This window comes from Euprymna scolopes, chromosome 28, assembly GCF_053919585.1.
Source record: "Euprymna scolopes isolate OS-2025 chromosome 28, ASM5391958v1, whole genome shotgun sequence".
NCBI lineage: Eukaryota > Metazoa > Mollusca > Cephalopoda > Sepiida > Sepiolidae > Euprymna > Euprymna scolopes.
The window spans coordinates 13,820,857-13,842,271 of NC_136509.1; the positions used below are offsets into that span (position 1 = coordinate 13,820,857).

At 33.6% G+C, this 21,415-nt stretch overlaps 2 protein-coding genes and 1 long non-coding RNA gene across 16 annotated transcripts in view; 2 read left to right on the plus strand and 1 right to left on the minus strand.

Annotated features, from left to right (window-relative positions):
- LOC145249475 (target of Myb1 membrane trafficking protein-like) overlaps positions 1-14,091 on the minus strand; it is a 202,341-nt gene extending 188,250 nt beyond the window's left edge. For all 14 annotated transcript variants that reach the window (XR_013863536.1, XR_013863535.1, XM_080111068.1 and 11 more), the window contains exon 1: positions 13,765-14,091. Coding sequence is in view for 12 of the 14 variants with exons in the window: in XM_080111068.1 (XP_079967194.1) it covers positions 13,765-13,822 (58 nt within the window). In the remaining 2 variants the exon portion in view is untranslated. The remainder of the gene's footprint in view (positions 1-13,764) is intronic.
- On the plus strand, positions 6,048-9,463 carry LOC145249479 (uncharacterized). The gene is made up of 3 exons (XR_013863537.1): positions 6,048-7,710; positions 8,222-8,449; positions 8,631-9,463. It is a non-coding gene; the product is annotated as an uncharacterized LOC145249479 (long non-coding RNA).
- Positions 14,092-14,102: 11 nt separating the features above from the next.
- Positions 14,103-21,415, plus strand: part of LOC145249478 (dynein regulatory complex subunit 3-like) — a 112,383-nt gene continuing 105,070 nt past the window's right edge. The window contains exons 1-2 of the mRNA XM_080111071.1: positions 14,103-14,290; positions 20,432-20,613. Of these exons, the coding sequence (XP_079967197.1) occupies positions 20,454-20,613 (160 nt within the window). The 5' untranslated portion in view covers positions 14,103-14,290; positions 20,432-20,453. The remainder of the gene's footprint in view (positions 14,291-20,431; positions 20,614-21,415) is intronic.

A 21,415-nucleotide genomic window follows, 5' to 3' on the forward strand; every position in this document is an offset into this window, starting at 1 on the left:
TAAGTGGTGGACCTTTTGCTATTCCACAAAGAAATCCTACAAGGCAGCAGGTACTTTCACGAGGTTTAGCTCAGCTACTAAGATAGTTTCCCAAGATTTGGTGCTTGGAGCCACCCATGAAAGATTTAGAGTATGCATGAGGACCAGGCATGGTCACCTATCCTGATATTCACAGGATACAGCTGATGAGTATTATAAGGTTCTATCACTACACATACGCATACACGCTGGTATATACTGCTTGGATATGATTGTTCCATTACGTAGACTATGCTGATGTGGTTGTTATCCGAGGTAAAATGCATGTTGATATCAAGCAGGCATTGAATAATGTCAATACTACCACCAAATGCGTGGTATGATGATCAATGTTTCAAAAATCAACGTCCTGTCAGCCAACTAACCTCTTTCAAACACAGTCCATATCATTTTCAATTGTTGAGAAAGTTGAGCAGTTAAAGTATCTTGACTCAATCTTTACAGCTAACAAAGTAACATTGAGATTCTATTTTTTATTGATCACGTAATCTTCTATTGTCTGGTTCCGAAAAGAGATACATAAAGTTTGTAAAGCTCTCCACAAAATTGAAGACATACCAAGCACTGATATACACAATACTGCTGTACAGTTGAGAGACCTTGACCCTGTACAAAAAAGATCATGATGCATTCAGTGTCTTTGACATATATAGTAGGACCCCGGAATACGGAATGCCATGTTTTTGATGTTTGATGCTGGAACCAAGAATGGCTGAAACAGACCAAGTACTCAGTTGCTGATCAGTAAGGGTGGACTGCCTTGATGCAAGATGCAGTGAACTCATTTGGAATCAACTCCACTTCATGACAGTTAAAGTTATTGAAGAAAGAAATGCTGCAGCAATTCCCATTGGAAACTAATGATCTAGATTTCATTTACCAAATGGCAATAGAAAAATAAATTAAAAAAAAAAATCCTTACTATCAGTTTGACTAACTGTACATATTAAAAGCAATGTCTGAAACTCCAGAAAACGACTTTCAGTCGGTAGTGGAATGGTAAGTGGATGGCAGCATTTAATGCTACTAAGGCTAAGCTTCTTTCTTTTAACAAATACAAAAAAAAACTTCTCAACCAACGATTTCCATGAGAAATAACACCCTACCTGAGAATCCATCTTTCAAACTCCTCAGCCTAACATTCACAGACAACCGTAATTGGAACAAATACATTGAGGATATTGACAAGATTGCTGAAAAGAAAATGGGCTCCCTCTACTATGTTAGAAAATTACTCACACCAAAGAGTATCCTATATCTTTACAAAGCCACAATTAAACTGATGCATGAAGTATTGTTGCCACAACTGGGCTGGTGCATCTACCACAAGTCTCTTACTGTTAGACAAGATCAAAAAAGGAGTCTTAAATCTAATAGATTCTGCACTATCAGCTAAGCTCCAACCACTGTCCCATCAAAAAATGTTTTAAAATTACTTTAATGCTTTGATGAACAAATAGCACTTGTGCCCCCTTGACATTCATACTCTCAACTAACCTGGCAAGCAGAAAAATCTCACACCATCACTTTCAAGTAGCAATATGTTTCAGGTGAAAAAACTGAGTGGCCATTTTACAACATGGTTATGCCTTATTTACATAGAGTTTAGCAGTTGATATATATATAACATTTCAGATAAAAATGGTTTTTGGTCTAAAATGTTTTATTCACTTTTGCCTCACCATGAGAAAATAATATTTTATCCAAATGCATATGTAGTCATGCCCATAAAATTTTATATTAATAAAAAAATAAACTAAACAAGTTTAACAGGACATAAAAAAAATAACACAAAATTTAACTTTTAAATGCGACAGATTTTATCAACCAATGAATCAGAATTTAAATTCTTTTAATATATAAAAATGTTGTGTAACCACTTCTTGTGGTTTTCGTCTTTACGTGATTTTTTTAAAAACTATTCATTGAAATTAAAAATGCAATAGTGTACAGTAAAAAAAAGTTAATACTGTTTAAAAATAAAATTACAAAATTCATTCATGTTGATTAGAAAATCATTTAAACTAGCTTCAAAATCATTAGGAAATCTTCATTTAATTAAAAGATTAGGAAGTTATTTACATCCAATAATTTTATAGATATTAATATATATTGAATAACAAAATTATAGTTTGATAACAGTTTAAAACCATTAAATTAATTAAAATCACAATTTAAATTCGACTAATCCTTTTTCTCCTGCAGATTTGTAAATTTTATGAGAAAAAATTGAGGGGAACCTATGCGGGTACTCGTAGATACTGGGAGCTATGAAAATTTCATCCATTCTGATAAAGTGAAGAGGCTTGGATTGGTTACTGCACAACGTTCTGAGCGAATTTTGATGGCTAGCAGTTCTCATTCATCTTCTACTCTTAGACATCGTGTCGTTTCTTCAAGTCTGAATGGAAAGCAGTACGATAATATCAAGCCATCAATTATAGTTGACCTATGTAGTGATATCATCTTCGGGTATAAAGTTTCAAGTCAACATTCTTCAATGGAAATACCTTTTTGAAAGACCCCCTTCTCCTTCTCACTGTTTGTAGACTGACTGTCATTAAAAACGCCCCTTATCCTTCTGTTTACAAATTTAACCACTGACCATCGCCCAATGCAGTTAAATCCAGGAGACATACCCTACCGTATGCAAAATTTATTCAGTCTAAAGCATTCAATATGCTACAGGAAGATATTATAGAGCCCTCTCAAACTTTGTGGCCAGCTCAAATGCTTGTAGCATCCCCTGAGAATCACAGGAAGAGACTTGTTGTGGATTAATCCCAAACGATAAACAGACTCACTTTCCTCGATGCTTATCCTCTTCCTTGAATAAAAGACATGCTAAATGAGATTGCCGCTTACCAAATTTTCAGGACTCTTGATCTAACCAGTGCTTAGCAAATTGTCATCAAGCCAGAAAAACGAAAATATACATCCTTCGAAACTTTTGGATCTCTGTATCAGTTTTGTTGAATTCTGTTTGGAGTAACTAATGGAATACCAAGTTCCCAACAAGTCATTGATGACATCATTAAATAAGGAGATCTTCAAGGAACCTTTGCCTACATTGACAATGATACAGTATGTGGCGAAAATAGAACTAAGCATGACCCAACTTGAAAATGTTCACGAGTGCTGTGACTGAATAAAAAAAGTGTAACTACTTTCTCACTTTTGTAGACTTTTGGATAAATAAAGGTTCAGTAAAACCTGATTGACAAGCTCAAGGGATTGATAGTTTTGCCTGTCCCTCAAAGCCTTCCTTCTCTTCAACAAGCTAAAGGAATGTTCTCCCACTATTTCAAGTGGATATCAAACTTCTCCAAGAAATTATATCCCTAACTAGGGTTACCAACTTTCCCCTCAATAAGGAACAAACAGATGCCTTTAGATACTTGAAGAAAGAAATTGCTAAGTCATCCCTTGTAGTCAAACTCTTTTCTTCCTTTTGAGGTCGAAACGGATGCTTTAGAACATGCTATCATTGCCTCGTTGACCCAGAAGTTTGAGCCTGTGGCCGCCTTTTCAAGAACTTTAACCTCTTCTGAACAAAAGCACTATACAGTTGAAAAGAAGACTTATGCAACCGAAAATGGCGACATTTACTACTCGCAGAAACATTTTAAGCTGGCCATTGACCAAAAATCAGTCTCTTATTTTCGACCCGAAAGACGAGCAAAATTAAAAATGGGAAGATCACAAGATGGAAGCTAGAACTTGTTTCAGCTACAACATTGCTTAGCACCCTGGGAAACAAAATGCTGCTGTGGACGCCATGTCTTAAATTTGTTTCTCTACCTTTGCTAACAAGTTACACACCTTGTACTCAGACTTATGCAGCCTGGGGGGGAGGGGTTTAACCACAATGTTAAATTTTGTTAAGAACAAGAATTTGCTATATTCTGTGGAAGATGTAAAAGCCTGCAAGGTCTGTTCAAAAATAAAACCTAGGTTCCTTAAGGTGGCACCTCAGACTCACAAAAGCAAGTCAATCATTTGAAAATATAAGTGTAGATTTCAAAGAACAATTACGTTCAAATTCTCGCAAACACTAAATACTGACAGTGACTGATGAATACTCTTGTTTTCATTTTGCTTCCCCTTGTGCTGATGTTTCAGCTGCCAATGTTCAGAAACTCCCGATTAGCCAATTTTCTATATTTGGAAATCCTTCTTTTGTACACTGATCGTAGAGGAGCTTTCATGTCGGACGAACTAAAGGAATTCTTGCTTTCTCAAGGTATTGATACCAGTCAAACAACTGCTTTCAATCCTCAAGGTAATAGTCAAGTCAAGAGATATAACAGAATTATCTGGCAAGCAGTGAGTTTTGCTCTTACGGTTAAGAAATCTTATTACTAATTGAGAGAGAGAGAGTACTAGATGTACCCCAGCACAGGATTCATTGCTTTCCACCTCCACTAATTGTACTCCCTACAAACGTCTCTTCAATTTCCAAAGGAAATCAACTACTGGAGATTCTATTCTTACATGGTTAACAAATGCTAAATCAATCATATTAAAGCGACATGTACACAGAAGCAAATATGAGCCCCTAATCGAGACTTGATGTACTTGAAGTTAATCCTAACTATGCTCATTATACACTTTAATAATTGACAAAAGACAACTGTGTCCCTATGCCACATTTCTCCATTGGGTGATAGATTAAGCAGTTTGGAAGCAGAAATTGCTCCCGAGCCAGAGAATTGACTGCTACAAAATATACCTCTGCAGTTCAACTCTTCTGAGCATCTGCCAAATGCTGTCAAAACCCCCATCACCAATAACTCAGTTCCTACACTTCCTCACTACCAAATAATAACAGTAAAAACTTGTAAAATAAAATTAATTTATCGTAATTTTTGCTGTATTCTCAAGAATAAAGATCATAAAAAAATCTCATTTTGCTTTTGACTCTCCATAAAACCGATGAATTTTCAAAATATTCCCCAAAAAACTAAAAGCCGGAAAAATGGAACCACATATTTTGACGTAAACAATGAAAACAATTTTAAAAATTCTCTCAAAAATCGAATAATTGATCCATTCGGTTAATTTTTTTATTTCTTACAGACTTATTTTAAAAAAAAAAAAGAAAAGAAAAAACTGAACTATATATAAACTGAAATAAAATAATATACAATAAAAATATATTTTGCCCCCCCCCCATCTCAACCCGATCTTAGTTTTTTTTTGGGGGGTGGAGGGGGGTACTGACATCTTAAGATATACTGGAATGATTAAATAAAATATAATTTGAGGTTATAATCGTTGCTGATTTATGATTTTTCTTGGGGGGGAAAAAAAAAAAAAAAAAAAAAAAAAATTGGAAAAAATATTAAAATTTAAGTTTTCCGAAAAAAATTTTTTATTATTTACATTATAAAATTGATTGAATTTTTCAGACTTTGTTAAATAGAAAACTGTGGAAGATTGACGCTTAAAACTTATAAATAAACAGACAATCTTACTGTTAATAATTGAAAAGAAAAAAAAAATTAAATTGATGCTGCTTTTCATCAATAAGCAAATAAATATACTTAGAAAATCAAACGTGAATATTTTTTTCTGTGGAAGATCAATTTGTTCATCTTCACATCTCACTAATAAAAATCGTCACGTGACCTATATTACTTGTTTCTTCATTGTTGGAACAAAAAATATAATTTCTAAAAGTAACTGAAACAAGGAGTTCAGAGTTAATTAAAAAATTTTGTTCACGGCTGATTTTACAATCCGTTAATATTAAATAAAAAAATGACTTTTAGTTTATAATTCCATACAAAAATTTTTGAAGTTTCCGATAAAATTAATTTAAGAATTTAGTTAAAATTTAAATAATGCTTAGTTTTAGGAAATAAAAATTAATATTTCCTAGAATAAAGAGGAATTTAATAGGAATAATTTAATATTACGTTTTGTTCAGGCTACAAATTTGTCACTTAGGGCCGTCCATAGATGCCGAAGTTTATTGTTTTAGATGCTGTCCGCTTAAATATAAGTTTGTTTTTTTTTTGTTTGTTTCTTTGGATATACACCTTTATTCATTTATTTTTTTTTTCATATTTCAAGACAAGGGTAAGACCTTCCTATTACTAATGATTGAACCAAAACTTTAACAAAGTATAATGAATATTTGTACCAACTTTTCCCCTATATTTTTAATGTTTAATTTGTCTGTTTTTCCAAAACAAATTTGTCGTCATTGTTATATTTTGTCATTTTTTAAGGTTTTGTCATTTTGCAATGTTCAAATAAAATTTTGCCGGTTTTATTTTAATGTTTATATACGATTTAAACCCTGATCTTTCTCCAATATAGAGTAAAAATCACAAATTAATTTCATTTTACTAATTTTTACTTGTATTTTTCGTTATGGGAGTCTAAAATTAAGGTAATAACTAACTTTTATTAAATATTTTTTTAACGCAAACAGGTCATTAAATAAGTAAAAACACTATAACTAATTTCCCAACTGTGTTTCCCTTAAAAAAAAAAAAAAAAAAAAGTAGTCACCAAAAGTAACGTTTACTTGAATTTTTTAAAAAGATAAGCACCGTTTTTATTTGTTCATCCACGTACCTATTCACTTGCCTCCCCTACGAGGTCAGCTTTTAATGTATGGAAATCTAGCTCCCAAAATAAAAAAAACCGGGCACTCTGGATTGAAACAAAAATCAAAATTGCCCCAGTCTAAAAGAACATCATAACCACTGATCCTCCACTCTAAATTCTAAAATATTTTTTTTTCTTTCTGTCACGTTTTTCAGTGTCTTCACACTCGATCACCTAAAAATGTAATTTTTTAAGTGTGTTAATTCTACAAAAGACCAAGTGCGACATCAGTCATTGCTCTTAGTCAAAAGGTCATGTTGTTATTACGCCGTAAAGAGAAAAAAAAAACAGTATCTAAAATTACAAACTAAATTATTGCTGTAATATTTATTTGGTTCCAATAAAACTCAATATTTGTTTGACAAGCTCTAAAATGACGTGATTTGATCCCTAAAATACACGATAGAATTCGTTATGTTGAATTTTTCAACTCTGTAATGACTGAAATGTTTGCGATTAGTTTCGTCTTAGATTGCACTGGTATAAGGGCAAAAATAATACGTTAATTGCAAGATTCCAGTGCTTGGCGGAGGGGGGGGGGTGCAAATGGAGAATGGAAGTCCATACATTGGAATGGAGCGAATAAAGCAAAGCGATGTTGTCGCAATAGAAGAAAAAAGAGGTGGCCGACGTTTTAATTTATCGTCTGCATATCTCAGTCAATTCCGGAATTTGCCGTCAAAATCTTCGGACAATTCCTGGAGTCTATTCCGCACAAATACTTGTCAAATAATTTTTATGGATATTAAAACAACATTAGCTTAATGATTTTGTTCGGTTAATAATTTGATACTTCTGTAATTTACGGACCGTGCTGAAATAATAACGTTATTTAGAAACCTATTTTAACATGAGGAGAGAGAATTTTGTTAACTATTCTATACTCACCTAACAATAAACAAAGATACCGAAAAAAATTTAAGTGAACTAAAATATACGTAAACTGTTTCTACAAACAATTACCAAACAATACGATTACTGTTCTCACTTCACTTCCATGTTAAGAATGAGTTTCTAAATGACATTTAGAAAACCTTTTGTAATGGAGGGGTGGGAAAGTTTGAAGTTTAAAACCTTTTTTTTAAACCACGTTATTTGTTTTTTCTTTTTTAATGGAACCTTGGTCCTTGCTCCTTTAATTGAAAAAAAAAAAATTAGGGCTTGAATTACATTTTTCGAGGAGTTATAAGCTTGGAAAGACAGGGGGTCGAATAATTCACGCCTCCCATTTTGAAATGTCTAATAATAATTAATTTAGACACCGAAAAGTAAATAATTATTTACTCACAAATTGAAGCGAAAAGGTCAATACATAATATATTCAAATTTAAAACAAAAAAGATGTACTGTTTTTTAGAAATTTACCTGTAAAGTCCGAAGTTTAAAACCTTTTTTAAAAAAAAAACACGTTTTTTTTTTCTTTTTTTAATGAAACCTTGGTCCTTGCTCCTTTAATTGAAAAAAAAAATTAGGGCTTGAATTGCATTTTTCGAGGAGTTATAAGCTTGGAAAGATGGGGTGGAATTATTGACTATTTTCACGAAATTTCTGACACCGCTAGGGGTGGGGGCATTCTTTACCTATTCTGTACCTTTACCGGTGCTTGTTAAGATGGAGTCAACAGATCAATTTTGTTTTTCGATATTACGTACTTAATTGTCATACCGAAAATAGTAATATATCCAAAAATTATAGAAATACATCGAGCAGAAAATTATTTGTAGTTAAAAGTAATATTTACGGAAAATTGGGTAAAATTGCATTTTTCTTGGGTTATAAAGTAGTAAGAGTCCGGACTACAACTTGGATGTCTTCAAGTCCAATGTTAACAAATTCCTAATGAACCGCCCCCTTAAGTAAACACTTCAGCAAATCTCCTCACTAACTTAATGTACTTGCAATAACCCTTATCCCTGAGTGGCTCCCGGGCCTTGATAAGTGGTGATCACTGTGTAAAAAAAAAAAAAAAGTCTACACGAGGAGACAACTCAGAAACGAATATTTTAAATGTCTTGATCTTGCAATATCTTGTCTATAGCGATAGACTTTTTTTTATTAAAAAATCTTTTTAAAAAGTTGTTCTACTCGATGAGTTTTCGTATTTTTGGATATATTACTATTTTCGACATGGCAATTAAGTACGTAATATTGTTTTTAAAACGACATAATAAAAAATCGATTTGTCGACTATCTTAGCAATCACCCTTTTACCACCCTAACAATTTAATAAGCAAAACATTAAATCAATTAAAAAATAAAAACAAAGAGCAACCAGAAGTTAAATGGAAACAGTAATCGTAAAGATGGTATGTACTCCCGTGCAACGCCGGATCTTTTAATCTATGAAAAAGAACTTTAAAAATAGCAAATGATTTTTAAAAAATGTGATGGAAATATGCATTTACTGACTATTTCAGCAGATTCTTTTAATTATTAATAATTTTACGGGAATAACATAGAAATGAAAACTAATAACCGGCATATAATGATCATTAGTATTTCCATTTTTTTTTTTTTTTTACTGATCGTCATTATCAGCATAAAGACGGCCTTCTAATGTGGAGATAAAAACAAATTGGGTCAGGTTTCCCCCAAAGTCTAAAAATATGTCACTCTTTAAAGTGGAATTGAATTATGTCAAAAACTGAAGCATTTATCATTTCCATCTTAAATGCTAAAAGAATAACAATCAAGAAATAAAATAAAACTCGAATCTAATGATTTTATTAAATATAAGTTATAGGCCTATGTACGTTTTCAGCGTCCCAAATTCTCTTTTCAAAAGAAGTCATTTTTATTATATTTTATTTGTAGTTTAAAAATTGGATGCTTGTTAAGATAATAGTCGACAAATCGATTTTTTTTTTTATATGTCGTTTTCGTTTTAAGCAAAAATAATATTACATACTTAATTGTAATGTCGAAAATAGTAATATATCAAAACATTACGAAAATTAATCGAGTAGAACCAGTGAACCTGAACCTCAGGGAGGTAAAACTTGCGGAGAACGCTCTGTTTTACGATTGTTAAAAAAATGGAATGGAAATTTAAATTTCGTTCCGTTTTAATTTTTTTTTTTTTTTTTTAAAAAAGAAAAACTTGTCCCCCAAAATCGAAAGTACTCGAAAGAATAATATTCAATAATCGTACTTTATATATATAAAAAACGAAAGATTTTTTATAAAATTTTATTAACAAAAGTGAAATAATTTTTTCACGAAAAAAGTCAATTTGGTATAATTTTTTTGATATTTTTTTTTTTTTTTTTCATAAGTCCAACTCGCCGTTCACATTGGTAATGCCGACTTTTAAAGGTTTTCGGATATGATTAACGAATAGACCCTCCCCCGCGCTAACCTCTCCATGTTAAGAACGGTTTTCGAAATAGACACTCCCAACCTTGTCAGCATATTCGAAAATCTAGAAAAGTTGGCATGTCCAACGTGAACGGTGAGTTGGACGTAAAACGAAACGAAATTTAAATTTCAGTTCCATTTTTAAAACAACCGTAAAACAGCGTTCTCCGCAAAAAAATACTTTTAACGATAAATAACTTTCAATTCCAGTTTTCGTAATTTTTTGATATATTACTATTTTCGGCATGACAATAAGCAATATTCTTTTTGCTTAAAACGACATATTTACAAAAAAAAAAAAAAAAAAAAAAATCGATCTGTCGATTGTGTCTTAACAAGCACCTAACATTGCATTACAATTAAAGATGGAATGACAAAATATTATTAAAGATTAAATTGAATATATATTAATTTTTCAATTTGAATTTATCGTTCTTCTGTTATTTATGCGGGGTGTTTTTCCTAATGAAAAAGCTAACAAAATAAAATCTTTAACAAATATATAGGTGCTTATTTACAATTACACTTAATAATAAAATAATTTTAAAAAATGAATAAACACAGAAAAAAAATCTTTATGCTGTGTATACCCATCACGGAACGAAGTTGTATTTCAAAAAGCAAGTAAATTGATCAAATAGTTTGTTTTTTTTATTATTAAAAAATCAAATTTTACGATTTTTAACGATTAAAATGTTCTAATTATTTTGAATAAACAACAATCTTAATAGTCTAATTAAGTTGCCACCCTTAAATTCTAACACATTCTAAAACAATCTGGCTGACCACGACTCGCTTCATCATAAATTTGATTTTCTTAGTTAAAAAAAAAAAAAAGAAAATAAACTACTTGATCAAATTACAGTCATTTTTGGAATATATCATCTTTGTTCCGGTCATAAAGATTTTTTAGTATTTAAAAAAATTTTTTTTACTGTTTCTTAATCTTAAATTGTAATGTTGAATTAATATATATATATATATATATATATATATATATATATATATACACACACACACACACACACATCAAATAATCGTATATAAGATGACGTCTTTTGAAAGGAGGATTTAGGACGCCGAAATCGTACACCACCCAACAAATAATCTTTAAGAACAAAAACGAATGATTTTATTAAGCCTAAGTTTTTTATATTGAAATAAAATTACTATCGTTTCCGATGCGTTCAAATTATTTTAAGCTTAACAATGTAGAAATGGTTTGATAATTATTTTTCAATTGATTTCATTTTTTTAAATTTCAACCGACAACAAAAAATTAGAACGTTTTTCGTTTATATGTGAACAAAAACAAAAACAAAAAAAACACCTGCCAATATCATCAGGTGGGAGTTGCGTTTTCAGCGTCCCAAATTCTCTTTACTTTAAAAAAAACGTTATAAGAGAGATTTGATATACATCTAAAACCGAAATTAGACTATTATATCTATTTTTTTCGTTTTATCTTTTTGGATACTGGATATTAGGCATTCGTCCGGTATTTCGCAGACTCCACCCGAGAGATCTTTTTAGGATTCTAACCGTCCTTTTAAAAACAATTGTTTTGATATTTCGCGCACTTGGTTCACCAGACATACTCGCCTAGTAGTTTTTGAATTTTCGGCACTTCTGTAGTTTAACATTCCCAAGCAAATTTAGAAAGCCAATCTTAACATGGGTAGGGAAGGAGGTGGGGGCTTTGTTTACTCTTATGTTGCGCGGACGGAACTTAAAATGAAAACAATTTGCTTGTGAATGTTACTGCAGTTGTACCGAAATTTATAATTTATTACCGCACTTTCAGTGCTCAATTCAGGTGCGAGGAGGGGGGGGGGCATAATGTAGCATCTGTTCTTTTGTCATGAGGCCATATCCACTCAGATATTAGCTTGTCCCTTTTAAAAAAAAAGGCGTAGTGTACTACACTGTAGTATCTGTTATGAATGCTCCGATGTCATCCTCCCAGACATTTTCTCCTTCGAGAAGGGAGAAAATGTAGTATATGTTTGTTCATAATATATACTAGCAGAGATATTATACTAAATTTAATAACAATTTAAATGGGAAAACAATTTACCACAATATAACACGTTTGTATAACATTTGAAGGAGTATGCTCAAACTTAAATATATACAGACATATTGAATAGAAATGAATTATTTGATCGGATTTTTAAAAAAATTTTTTAATTCGCGTTTACCCCTAACAAGGCATATCTTGGATGTAAGGACCTACTATTTGAGACCATGCATAGGAAATATTGACATTTATATTTAAACCCTCTGCATATCAGTACAGTCAGAGAAGAAGCTGGTAGCAGGAAGGGAATTCCAAAGTCTAGCTGTTCGAGGAAAGAAACTATTAGAGTAGAAAGCTTTCTGGCATTTAGGGACCTCAACAGTGAATGCGGTCAGATGTTGTTGTTAAGCCGTTTTGTCGGGGATATGTACAAGTGCAATGAGTTGATCAGAGCAAATCCCATTAAAATACTTGTAAAACAGGCACAGAAATGCAACACTAGTGCGGCGATGGGACAGGGACTGGAGCTTAGTTGACAAAGTAGGACCTAACTCTTATTTTTAAAAAAAAATTTGAATTTACCGTGAAACTGCTCCAGAGTTTAAATATTTATCAAGTTATAAACTGGATCTGAAAGGATATAGTATCCTCTTTTGTGTGTGTACGAATACGATCCGGATCCGTTGCCTTGGGTCGAATTAGTTCGTGACTTTTCCTAAGGCCACGATGTGTTTCGGCTCCGAAGAGTGCTAATTTTTTTTTTTTTTTTTTAGATGGGATTTTCTAAAGGTAGGTTTTGTCTTCGGTTGGACAACCAGCGCAAACTGACCCAAAATAATTAACAAAGCCCCCCCCCTCATATTAAGACCGGCTTTTTAAGTAATAATGTTATTATTTTAGTACGGTCCGCAAACTGCACAAGTACCCCCCCCAAAAAAAAATCTACATTAAATCCTTATGAATACTTTTTTTTTTTTTTTTTTTTTTTTTTTTTTTTTTTTTTTTTACATCTTAATTTGCAATTTCATTACGCCGAAAACGAACACAACCCATCAGGTGTGTTGATACATTACAACACTAAACCGTGCTAAACAATATTACTTACAAAAATAAATCTTTATGGAAAATAATTCTTATGTAATCGTATAATAAATAAACTTTGATTTATATATATATATACATATAACAAAAACCCCAGATATAGATATATTCGATATATAAGCTGATTTTTTTAACCATTTTTTTTAAATTTTTTTTATTTTCATAGTATTGAAATTAACACAACACGCACTTGCTAATTGAATTATCAAAAAAATGAAAAAGTACGTCCACTTAAAGCCAAAGACAATAAAATAACAAACAATCCGACTTAAATTAAAAAGCAGAGCAACATACTTATGATATATTAAAGCTTTTTATTTAATATTATTAAAGTTTTAATATCAAAACAGAAAACGTAAGCAAAGAGGACTCGTTACGAGTGTCACGTTAAACAGTATAAGAAACGTAAGGAATGTCATGTGGTCATAAATTGGGGGACCATTTTACAACTTAGCTATAGATTGCATTCCATCCCCCACTTTTTGGCCATGCATTTCTTACTGTTCAAGTTATTTACGTTCGACTCGTTTTCAGTTTAAAATTGAAATAATTCTGAAATAGTGAGAAAAAACAGCCTTGAGTCAAGATTTTATGTTTTAAAAAATAATTATCATCGCAATAGTTACCTATTAACTGTCCGACAGGAGTACTCAAAGGGTTTCCGTGTCCAAAAAGCGCTGCCATTTTGATTTTTGACTTCCATAAAATGACGTCACTGAATATTGCGAATGGCAATGCCTTTTTTTTTTTTTTTTTTTTTTTTTTTTTTTAAAGTAATACGTATTTTCTTCGCATCTATTTACTTATATTCACTTGCATTTTCCGTTTTAAAGAAATTTTTAGTTTAAAAAATATTTTGGGGATTAAATTGATTATTTACAACCTTACAAGAATGTGGAGGCGCATAAAGTGATTTTTTTTTTCTCTGGAAATATTTTTACAAGGCGGAAGTGGGCGTCGTCATGGTAACAGCAAGACGCTTTTCTGAATGACAGTTATAGTAAAGAATAATAGTGTAAAAACGTAAATAATTGTAGAAAAACATAGTTTCGTCTGAGGAAAGTGAATATTGCGATGCTTGCATAAATATTTAATTTTTCTAAAGCTTAAGCACAGAAAAATTAGTAATTGAGTTGTTCACGATTCAAGAAGGTAATTATGATTTTCTTTCTTTAAATCGTAATTCACGGTGGCCGTGGTTGAACGATTTTAAGTAATTGACTTCCAAGTTAACCTATCTCTGGTCAGGTCCTTATCTTTCCTTCTTTCAAGTTCGTCTTTATCACTTCCTCCTACTTTTTTTCTTAGCCTTCTCTGTGAACTGAGCCTGCTATATCAACTGTTTTACATCTACTGACTTTCATATATTTATGTACTTATTTACAATACCTCCCCACGGGACAGAGTTAGACACCAGGGCCGTTTTTAACGTGGAGAAAAGGTACAAAAATAAAAAAAATTGTCTCAGTCGTGAAGGACTGCTCCTTCATCGAAAGAAAACAAGAAATGGAAGTGCAGCATCTGAAGAACAGATTGGATTTATTTGCTTCCCCACTGAGCAAATTAGGCACAAGGCCGTTTTTTAATGTGGAGATGGAGGGAGGGGGGAGGGAAAGGGGGGACCAGCTCCCGAGAGGTGGGAAATGGGAGCTGGATGATAACTGTGGTCTGTAGGGTGATCCCTACATTGACCAAGTTCAGATATGTGGGGTTACCCCCACATATGGTCTTTGCTAGTCATAGCTAGTCTTTGCTTGCAGCATCTGCCAGGACAGATACTACACTTTGAGATATTAAATCTTTTATTCATGTTAAAAAATACAGTAAAATTAACGGTGAACAAAAAACTTAGGCACATGGCCAACTCAAAAGGGGGGGATTTTGGGGGTCGTTGGTCATCCTTGTCACTCCAGAACTAAACAAAGTCAAAAGATACTACACTTTGATCTTTACTAAAAGGCCATCTATTTATGTAGCCACGCCATCAAAGTCTACTCTTCTGCAGAGATGGCTTTGTGACCCAGTTCGAATCTCCTGACCTGCTGTAATCATAACTCCCTGCACTGATGATTCTCAAAAGGATGAAACACTAGTGTCTGTAGGTATTTTAAAAAATTATTATAGTAATAATTATGTCAGTCCCTTTAAGAACTGGGTTCTTAATGTTGAGCACTTCAAAGTTGAAATAAAAGTCGGTCACTTAAGCTCGCATGTGCAGATTAGGATGTTATAATCATTAGATCATGATGGACGAACGTCACAACATTTAATAAGAAATGTTTAAATTTCTATTGTATTTCTTGGAGTTGTAATATTTGCTGTTATCTCGTTTGAATAAGGCACAACACAAATACTAATTTGAAGGATTATTTTATTTTCTGTTAATACTGCGAACATGGTAAGATGACATGAGTATAACAGTCGTCAAAACACGTGTGTACTGGACATCGACTCAGTGAACTCTGCCTCGTTCTCGTTCTCGTTGAAAAGGCTCCACTTGAATGGTAGCAGCAGGCTGGTAGGGGAGGAGTCAGTAAGCAGGGTGACTAGGTGCAAGGAAGGGTTAAGGAGTGAGAATTGTCTTTTACATTGTAGGGAAGAGGAAGGTTTAATATAGGGCTGAAGAGGATGGTAGTAGTGGTTTTGGTTTTGTGACCTAAATCTTTGGTCAGTACAGAGAGATACCCTGCCAGTAGACAGAATGCTCATATATATGTATATTTTTATTTTTATTATTTTTTTATTTATTTATTTTTTTAATAATAAATGTATTCACTGTCTTTTTTTCCATGTAACTCTCCTCCTTGAAGTTCTTGTTTTTATCTTATGTTCTTGCACTTTTTCAGGGAGTAAACTGTTGGGTTTTTTATTTTTGTTGGTAGTTGTATTTTGCGTACATTTTTGCTTGTTTTCAATGTAACGTTTCAAACGGTCTATTGAAACTTGTGTATACGTGTTTGGGTTCATTTCTATTAGGAAATATTTCGGTGTTCATTCGAGTACAATGTAAGGACCTGAATAAGGTGCTTCTAATGGTTTCCAAACGCGGTCTATCCTAATCCAAACTTTATCACAGGTTTGAAGTTGATTTGGTACGTATGCTTTCTTTGTTGATTTTTCTCTGTTTGAAAAATTTGTCAGATCAAATTTTTCCATAGTTTTGTGTAGTTCTATTGTAAAATTTTGTGTAATTGTTTCTGTATTTTCTGCACCAATCATTAGTTGTGGTAATAACATTTGTGTACCTGTGACCGCATAAAATGGGGAAAAATTGGAGCAGTTGGGCATACTTCGAATTCCCAAGAGGACTATTAGTAGAGTTGAAATCCAAGATTCTTTTCGGGCTATTATAGCTGCTTTAATAGTTCTGTGGGCTCTTTCTATAAGTTTGTTGCATTGTGGATGATAAGATGTTGTTCATAGCCTATAGAATCCAATAATTTTTAACAATTCAAGGAATAGTTCACTTTCAAATTGTATGCCTCTGTCAGTTATGACATGTAGTGGGACACCAAAGCGAGTAATCCACGTGTTAAAAGCTTCTGATGCAGTTTGTGTTGTGATATCTGCTATGGATTGTGCATCCATCGACTGGTTCGATCTATACATGTTAAAACATACCGACATGGATTTGTATAAGGATTGTTGGCACATTTTGCTGGGGATAATGGTCCAATTATATCAATGTGTACGGCATGGAATCTTGATGATGGTATTTCCAACGTTTGAATTGGTGATTTGATATGTCTGTATATTTTTGCTTGTTGACAAGATGTGCATGATGCACATAATTCTTTGATTGTTTTATCCATATGTGGCCAGTAAAATCTAGCCTTAATCATTTTGATAGATGATTTTATCCCAGGATGTGATACTGAATGTAAGCTGTCGAAGATAGATTTTCGTAGTGTGCATGATACAAAAGGTCTAGGTTATGACGTTGATGTATCACATAACACAAATTGATTTTTTCCAGATAATGCAAATTTCTTTAAGTCTGGATAGGACTGCATTTCGGTGTCTGTTTTCTGTGCATCTGAAAGTGCTGGGAGGTCGTACATATCTATTTGTACAGCAAATGTTGGGCGAGATAAACAATCTGCAACTATATTTTGGTCACCCTTCACATGGGCAATATCTGAGATTAATTCTGTGATAATGGCTAGTTGTCTTTGTTGCCTATCTGATTTTGCAGGTTTTAGACTAAAATGCACCGCATATTGGTTTATGGTTTGTCAGAAGCAATACTTCACGACTTTCTATTATGTAGCAAAAGTGTAATACAGGCAAATATGCTGCTAAAAGTTCACGGTCGAAAGTGGAATATCTCGTTTGTGTTGCTGTGAGTTTTTTTAGAAAAACCCTATTGGTACTGGGGTTCCATCGATGACTTGATGTAAGGCAGCACCTACTGCATATTTGCTGCTGTCCATGACCAGTTGATACTGTGTACAAGTTGGTTGAGGGTGGGGTAATTCTGTTAGGTTACCCAGTATTTTTGTCATAGTAGAGAAGGCTTCTTTTTCCGAGGTATTTAAGGTGATTAAACCTTTCGGCGTTAGTCTCATTCTCTCAGATAAGGGTAAGACTAATTTCACAAATCTTGGTATTAATTTTCTATAAAATCCTACCATACCAAGAAATCTGCGTAGGCTTTTTGCATCTTTAGGGCACGGAAAAGATTCTATTTCTTTAACTTTATTTGCAGTTGGTGTGATTCCTTTTGAGTTGATTCTAAATCCTAGGAAGTCAAAAGATGTCACATTGAAGATGGATTTGGAAAGTGATATTTTTAGGCTGTTGTTTTCTAAGATTTTAAAAACTGTGTCGATATCTTGTTTGTGGGATTGTTCGTTGTCACTGAAGATCAATATGTTATCTATATAAATGAAAACAAAGTCGATATCTCGGAAAATTTTGTCCATATATCTTTGAAACATAGCCGCGGAGTTTTTTAGTCCAAACGACATGTATTTGTATTGATAGAGTCCCATCGGCGAGATTATGGCAGTTTTTGGAACATCATCGGGTGCATCTTAATCTGATGATATGCGAAATCAAGTCAGTTTTTGAAAATCGCTGTTTATCAGCGAGTTTAGCCGTAAAGGAGTTTATATTGGGGATGGGGAATCTGTCACTTTTAGTGATGCTGTTTAAGGCGCAGTAGTCTCTACAGCAGCGGTAACCTCCACTTTGTTTGGGTACCAGATGTAGTGGGCTTGACCACTCACTGTCTGAAGGAGTTATTACACCTTTGTTTATTAAATGTTTAAATTCCTCTTTCGTCGCCGTCAGCCTTTCAGCAAATAGTTGTCTGGATTTAGCGAAGATTGGGGGAGTGGCTGCCTGTGTCAATTCTGTGATAAACACCACAGTACTCACTGTTTTTGTTGGTGTGCGGAGAGATAATTTCTAGGTGTTTATCCAGGCTTTTTCTTATGAATACAGGCAGTTCTATTTCATTTATGACCACATTTACTGGTGCTGCAGCATTTAATAGTAACTTTTTTTTTGGTGTTGGTAACTGGGTCGTAAATTGTTCTATTTTTGCAGTCTATTGTAAGGCCAAATTTATTTAAGAAATCAAGTCCAAGGCGGGGATTGGTGACGTTTGCGATAACAAATGTCCAGGAAAATAACCTTCTCAAACTTGGTATCCCAATTTCAAGGTTAGCTTGGTCATGGCATTCTATTTTCTCACCGTTGGCAGTGGTCAGTGATGTGATACTGGTGTTGGGTGTAATGTGACACTGTTTATCATGGCTGCTGGTATTATCGAGATACTTGCGCCCGTATCTACAATAAATTTTAATGTTTTTGTACCTAGCCTTGCTTCGACTTGTAGTAGTGGCAAACTCAAGGGGACGGACATGGCTCACGCTACTAGTTTTCTGAGTCACTTGGTGTTGGTGTGGGTGGGCGTGAGCTTGGTAGTATTTTTATGTTTCGCTTCCCTCGCCATTTGCACCAGGGTTTGCAGGTTCTGGCTTGCTCCGCGAAGTAAATATGTGCTCTGCATATCTTTGTTTTTTGTTCAGGGAAAAATGGTTTGACACTTATCGGTATCCGAACGTTGCTCTTGTTTTTGTCAGTATGCTGAGCGATAAACTCTGTTGCATTTATATTATTCAACAAGGGCATTAGTTCATCCGCTAGTTTTCCTAGTTGAGATGCGTTTAGCTTTTTCTGTGAGGCAATGACAGGGGATATTGTTGCGGGTAAGGCTTGCAAAAATTTATGAAGAACAATCTCTTCGCCAGTACCTATCCTTTTTGCAATAGACAGCATCTCTTGAAGATATGCGGAAGGACGGCCAGTTATAGTGTTAGTTGACATTAGTTTGTCGATCAATTTCGGTTTGGTCCTTTCGTGGGACTCAATCAAGGAGCATTTTAGTTCCTCATATTTCCTGCCTTCTAAAATATTTATTGGTATTTTAGCTACCACCTCTTCAGGCAGGGATGATATGACAGCGTAAAATTTGGTTGTTGACGCTGTTATGTTGCACAGGTGGAATTGAGCTTTATTAAAGAAAATAAAAAATAGAATTGGATGATAACGATCGTAAAACACAGTTCAAAAGGGAGGTAATTTTCCATTTTGATTCAAATAAGATGGCAGCAGTTTTTCATCATCTAACACGATTAAAGTTGTTTATTTTGATAATTTAGTAATATTCAGGTAATTCTGACTGTATAATTTGGAAGCTACCATTGCAACTTATTAGAATTTAAAAAAAAAAATCAGTTGAAACCATTGTTTTTTATCTGAAAGCTCCATTCATCGACTATGAAATCTCGTCCCAATTCTGTAGAAGGGTTAAAAGTTGTTTTTAATTATTAAATTTTCATTTATGCAATATTGTGTTTTGTTAAAAATATAAAAAAATTGAATAAGTAGTCACAAGTTATAATGTGAATAATATGTTTATTTAAGCAATATATGTATGTGAGTATTTGGCAGCGTGGCATTGTGTATGTGTGTGCATTTAGCTTGTTCTTGTTAGTGTGTGTACAGCTTTGAGTAGGATTTGATTTCTGTTCACCTCATTCGTTGGTGTGTAAAAATGTGTATGTGAGATGAAGAAGGCTTGTATGCGACTCATTGAATATTTCTTTCTACCTTGTCTCACACCCCTGGCCAAAGACATGAGGTGAGCATACGGTCTTGCGTCTTTCCATGCAGGCAGCTGGCAAAATCTCTCTCTCTCTCTCTCTCTCTAAATACTCACATATTAATTTGCCAGCAATGTTTCAAGCAATTTTTGTTGTGATATTTCCAATTTACTTACAGATTATATTATCAGTAACAAAAAATGAGCCGCCTGTATGATTCAGTTGAGCCATCTGTAATCGATGATGAAATGCTTCGCACTGCTACCGAAGAGCAAGGACCAAAACATGAAGCGGGGACCATTGCGAAAAGTAAAGGAATCGATTTCGCAGACGTACGACAACTTAGACTGGATTTTAAAAGTAAGTGTTCAGTTTCCTTTTCCTCTTTGTCAGGGGAAGAGCTGGTGTTAGTGGGATTGCATGAATTAGAAATGCATTTTTCTTTATATAGAAATCGCTCCAAACAAGACATGAAGCCACTTGATGTAAGGAGCTAAAAATTAACTTCTATTTCAAGGTCGAAAACTTGCCAACAGTAAGTGTTAGATGGAATAGATTCTGACCCAGAAAACAGCAATTCTTCCCTCTTTGTCAGAAAAATCGCTCATAGAATGTGAGGACTAAAGGATAAAATAAGAGAAGTGAGAGTTACTCGACTACCAAAAATAAACTTTCTGCTCTTTTTATTGAGTAAGTTAATGGAAATTCTGCCAGTATTATGTAGCAGAGTATTACTACTGCCGACGAAAAGAAAAATCTTGGAGAGTGAGGGCAAAGAATATGCATTCATGGAGAGAAATGATCTGAGAATGACATGATGAGACAAGCACCTTGATGGTTTGGTTGTCTTTGTTTTACGGCATATCAACCCTTTTCAGGTTATTTAATGCCGAATACAAAGATTTTGAAGAAAAATGTTTTAATAGAATATATTTGTTGTTTTCAAGTCGGTTTCTATTTAACCCATAGGTCAGAGTGGACCTGGGAGCAATGGTAATTAAAGGGTGGCTCAACACTCCTCAAAGCCTGCAAGCTGGGGCCTCACCACTGGATGTAGTTTAAGGTCATATCCAGGACCACAAACACTTTGAGGATTGCAGAGAATGGTTGGATCTGGGTTTAAATCAGTTGCTTAATGGGAAGTTCAACTAGAAAGTGAGTC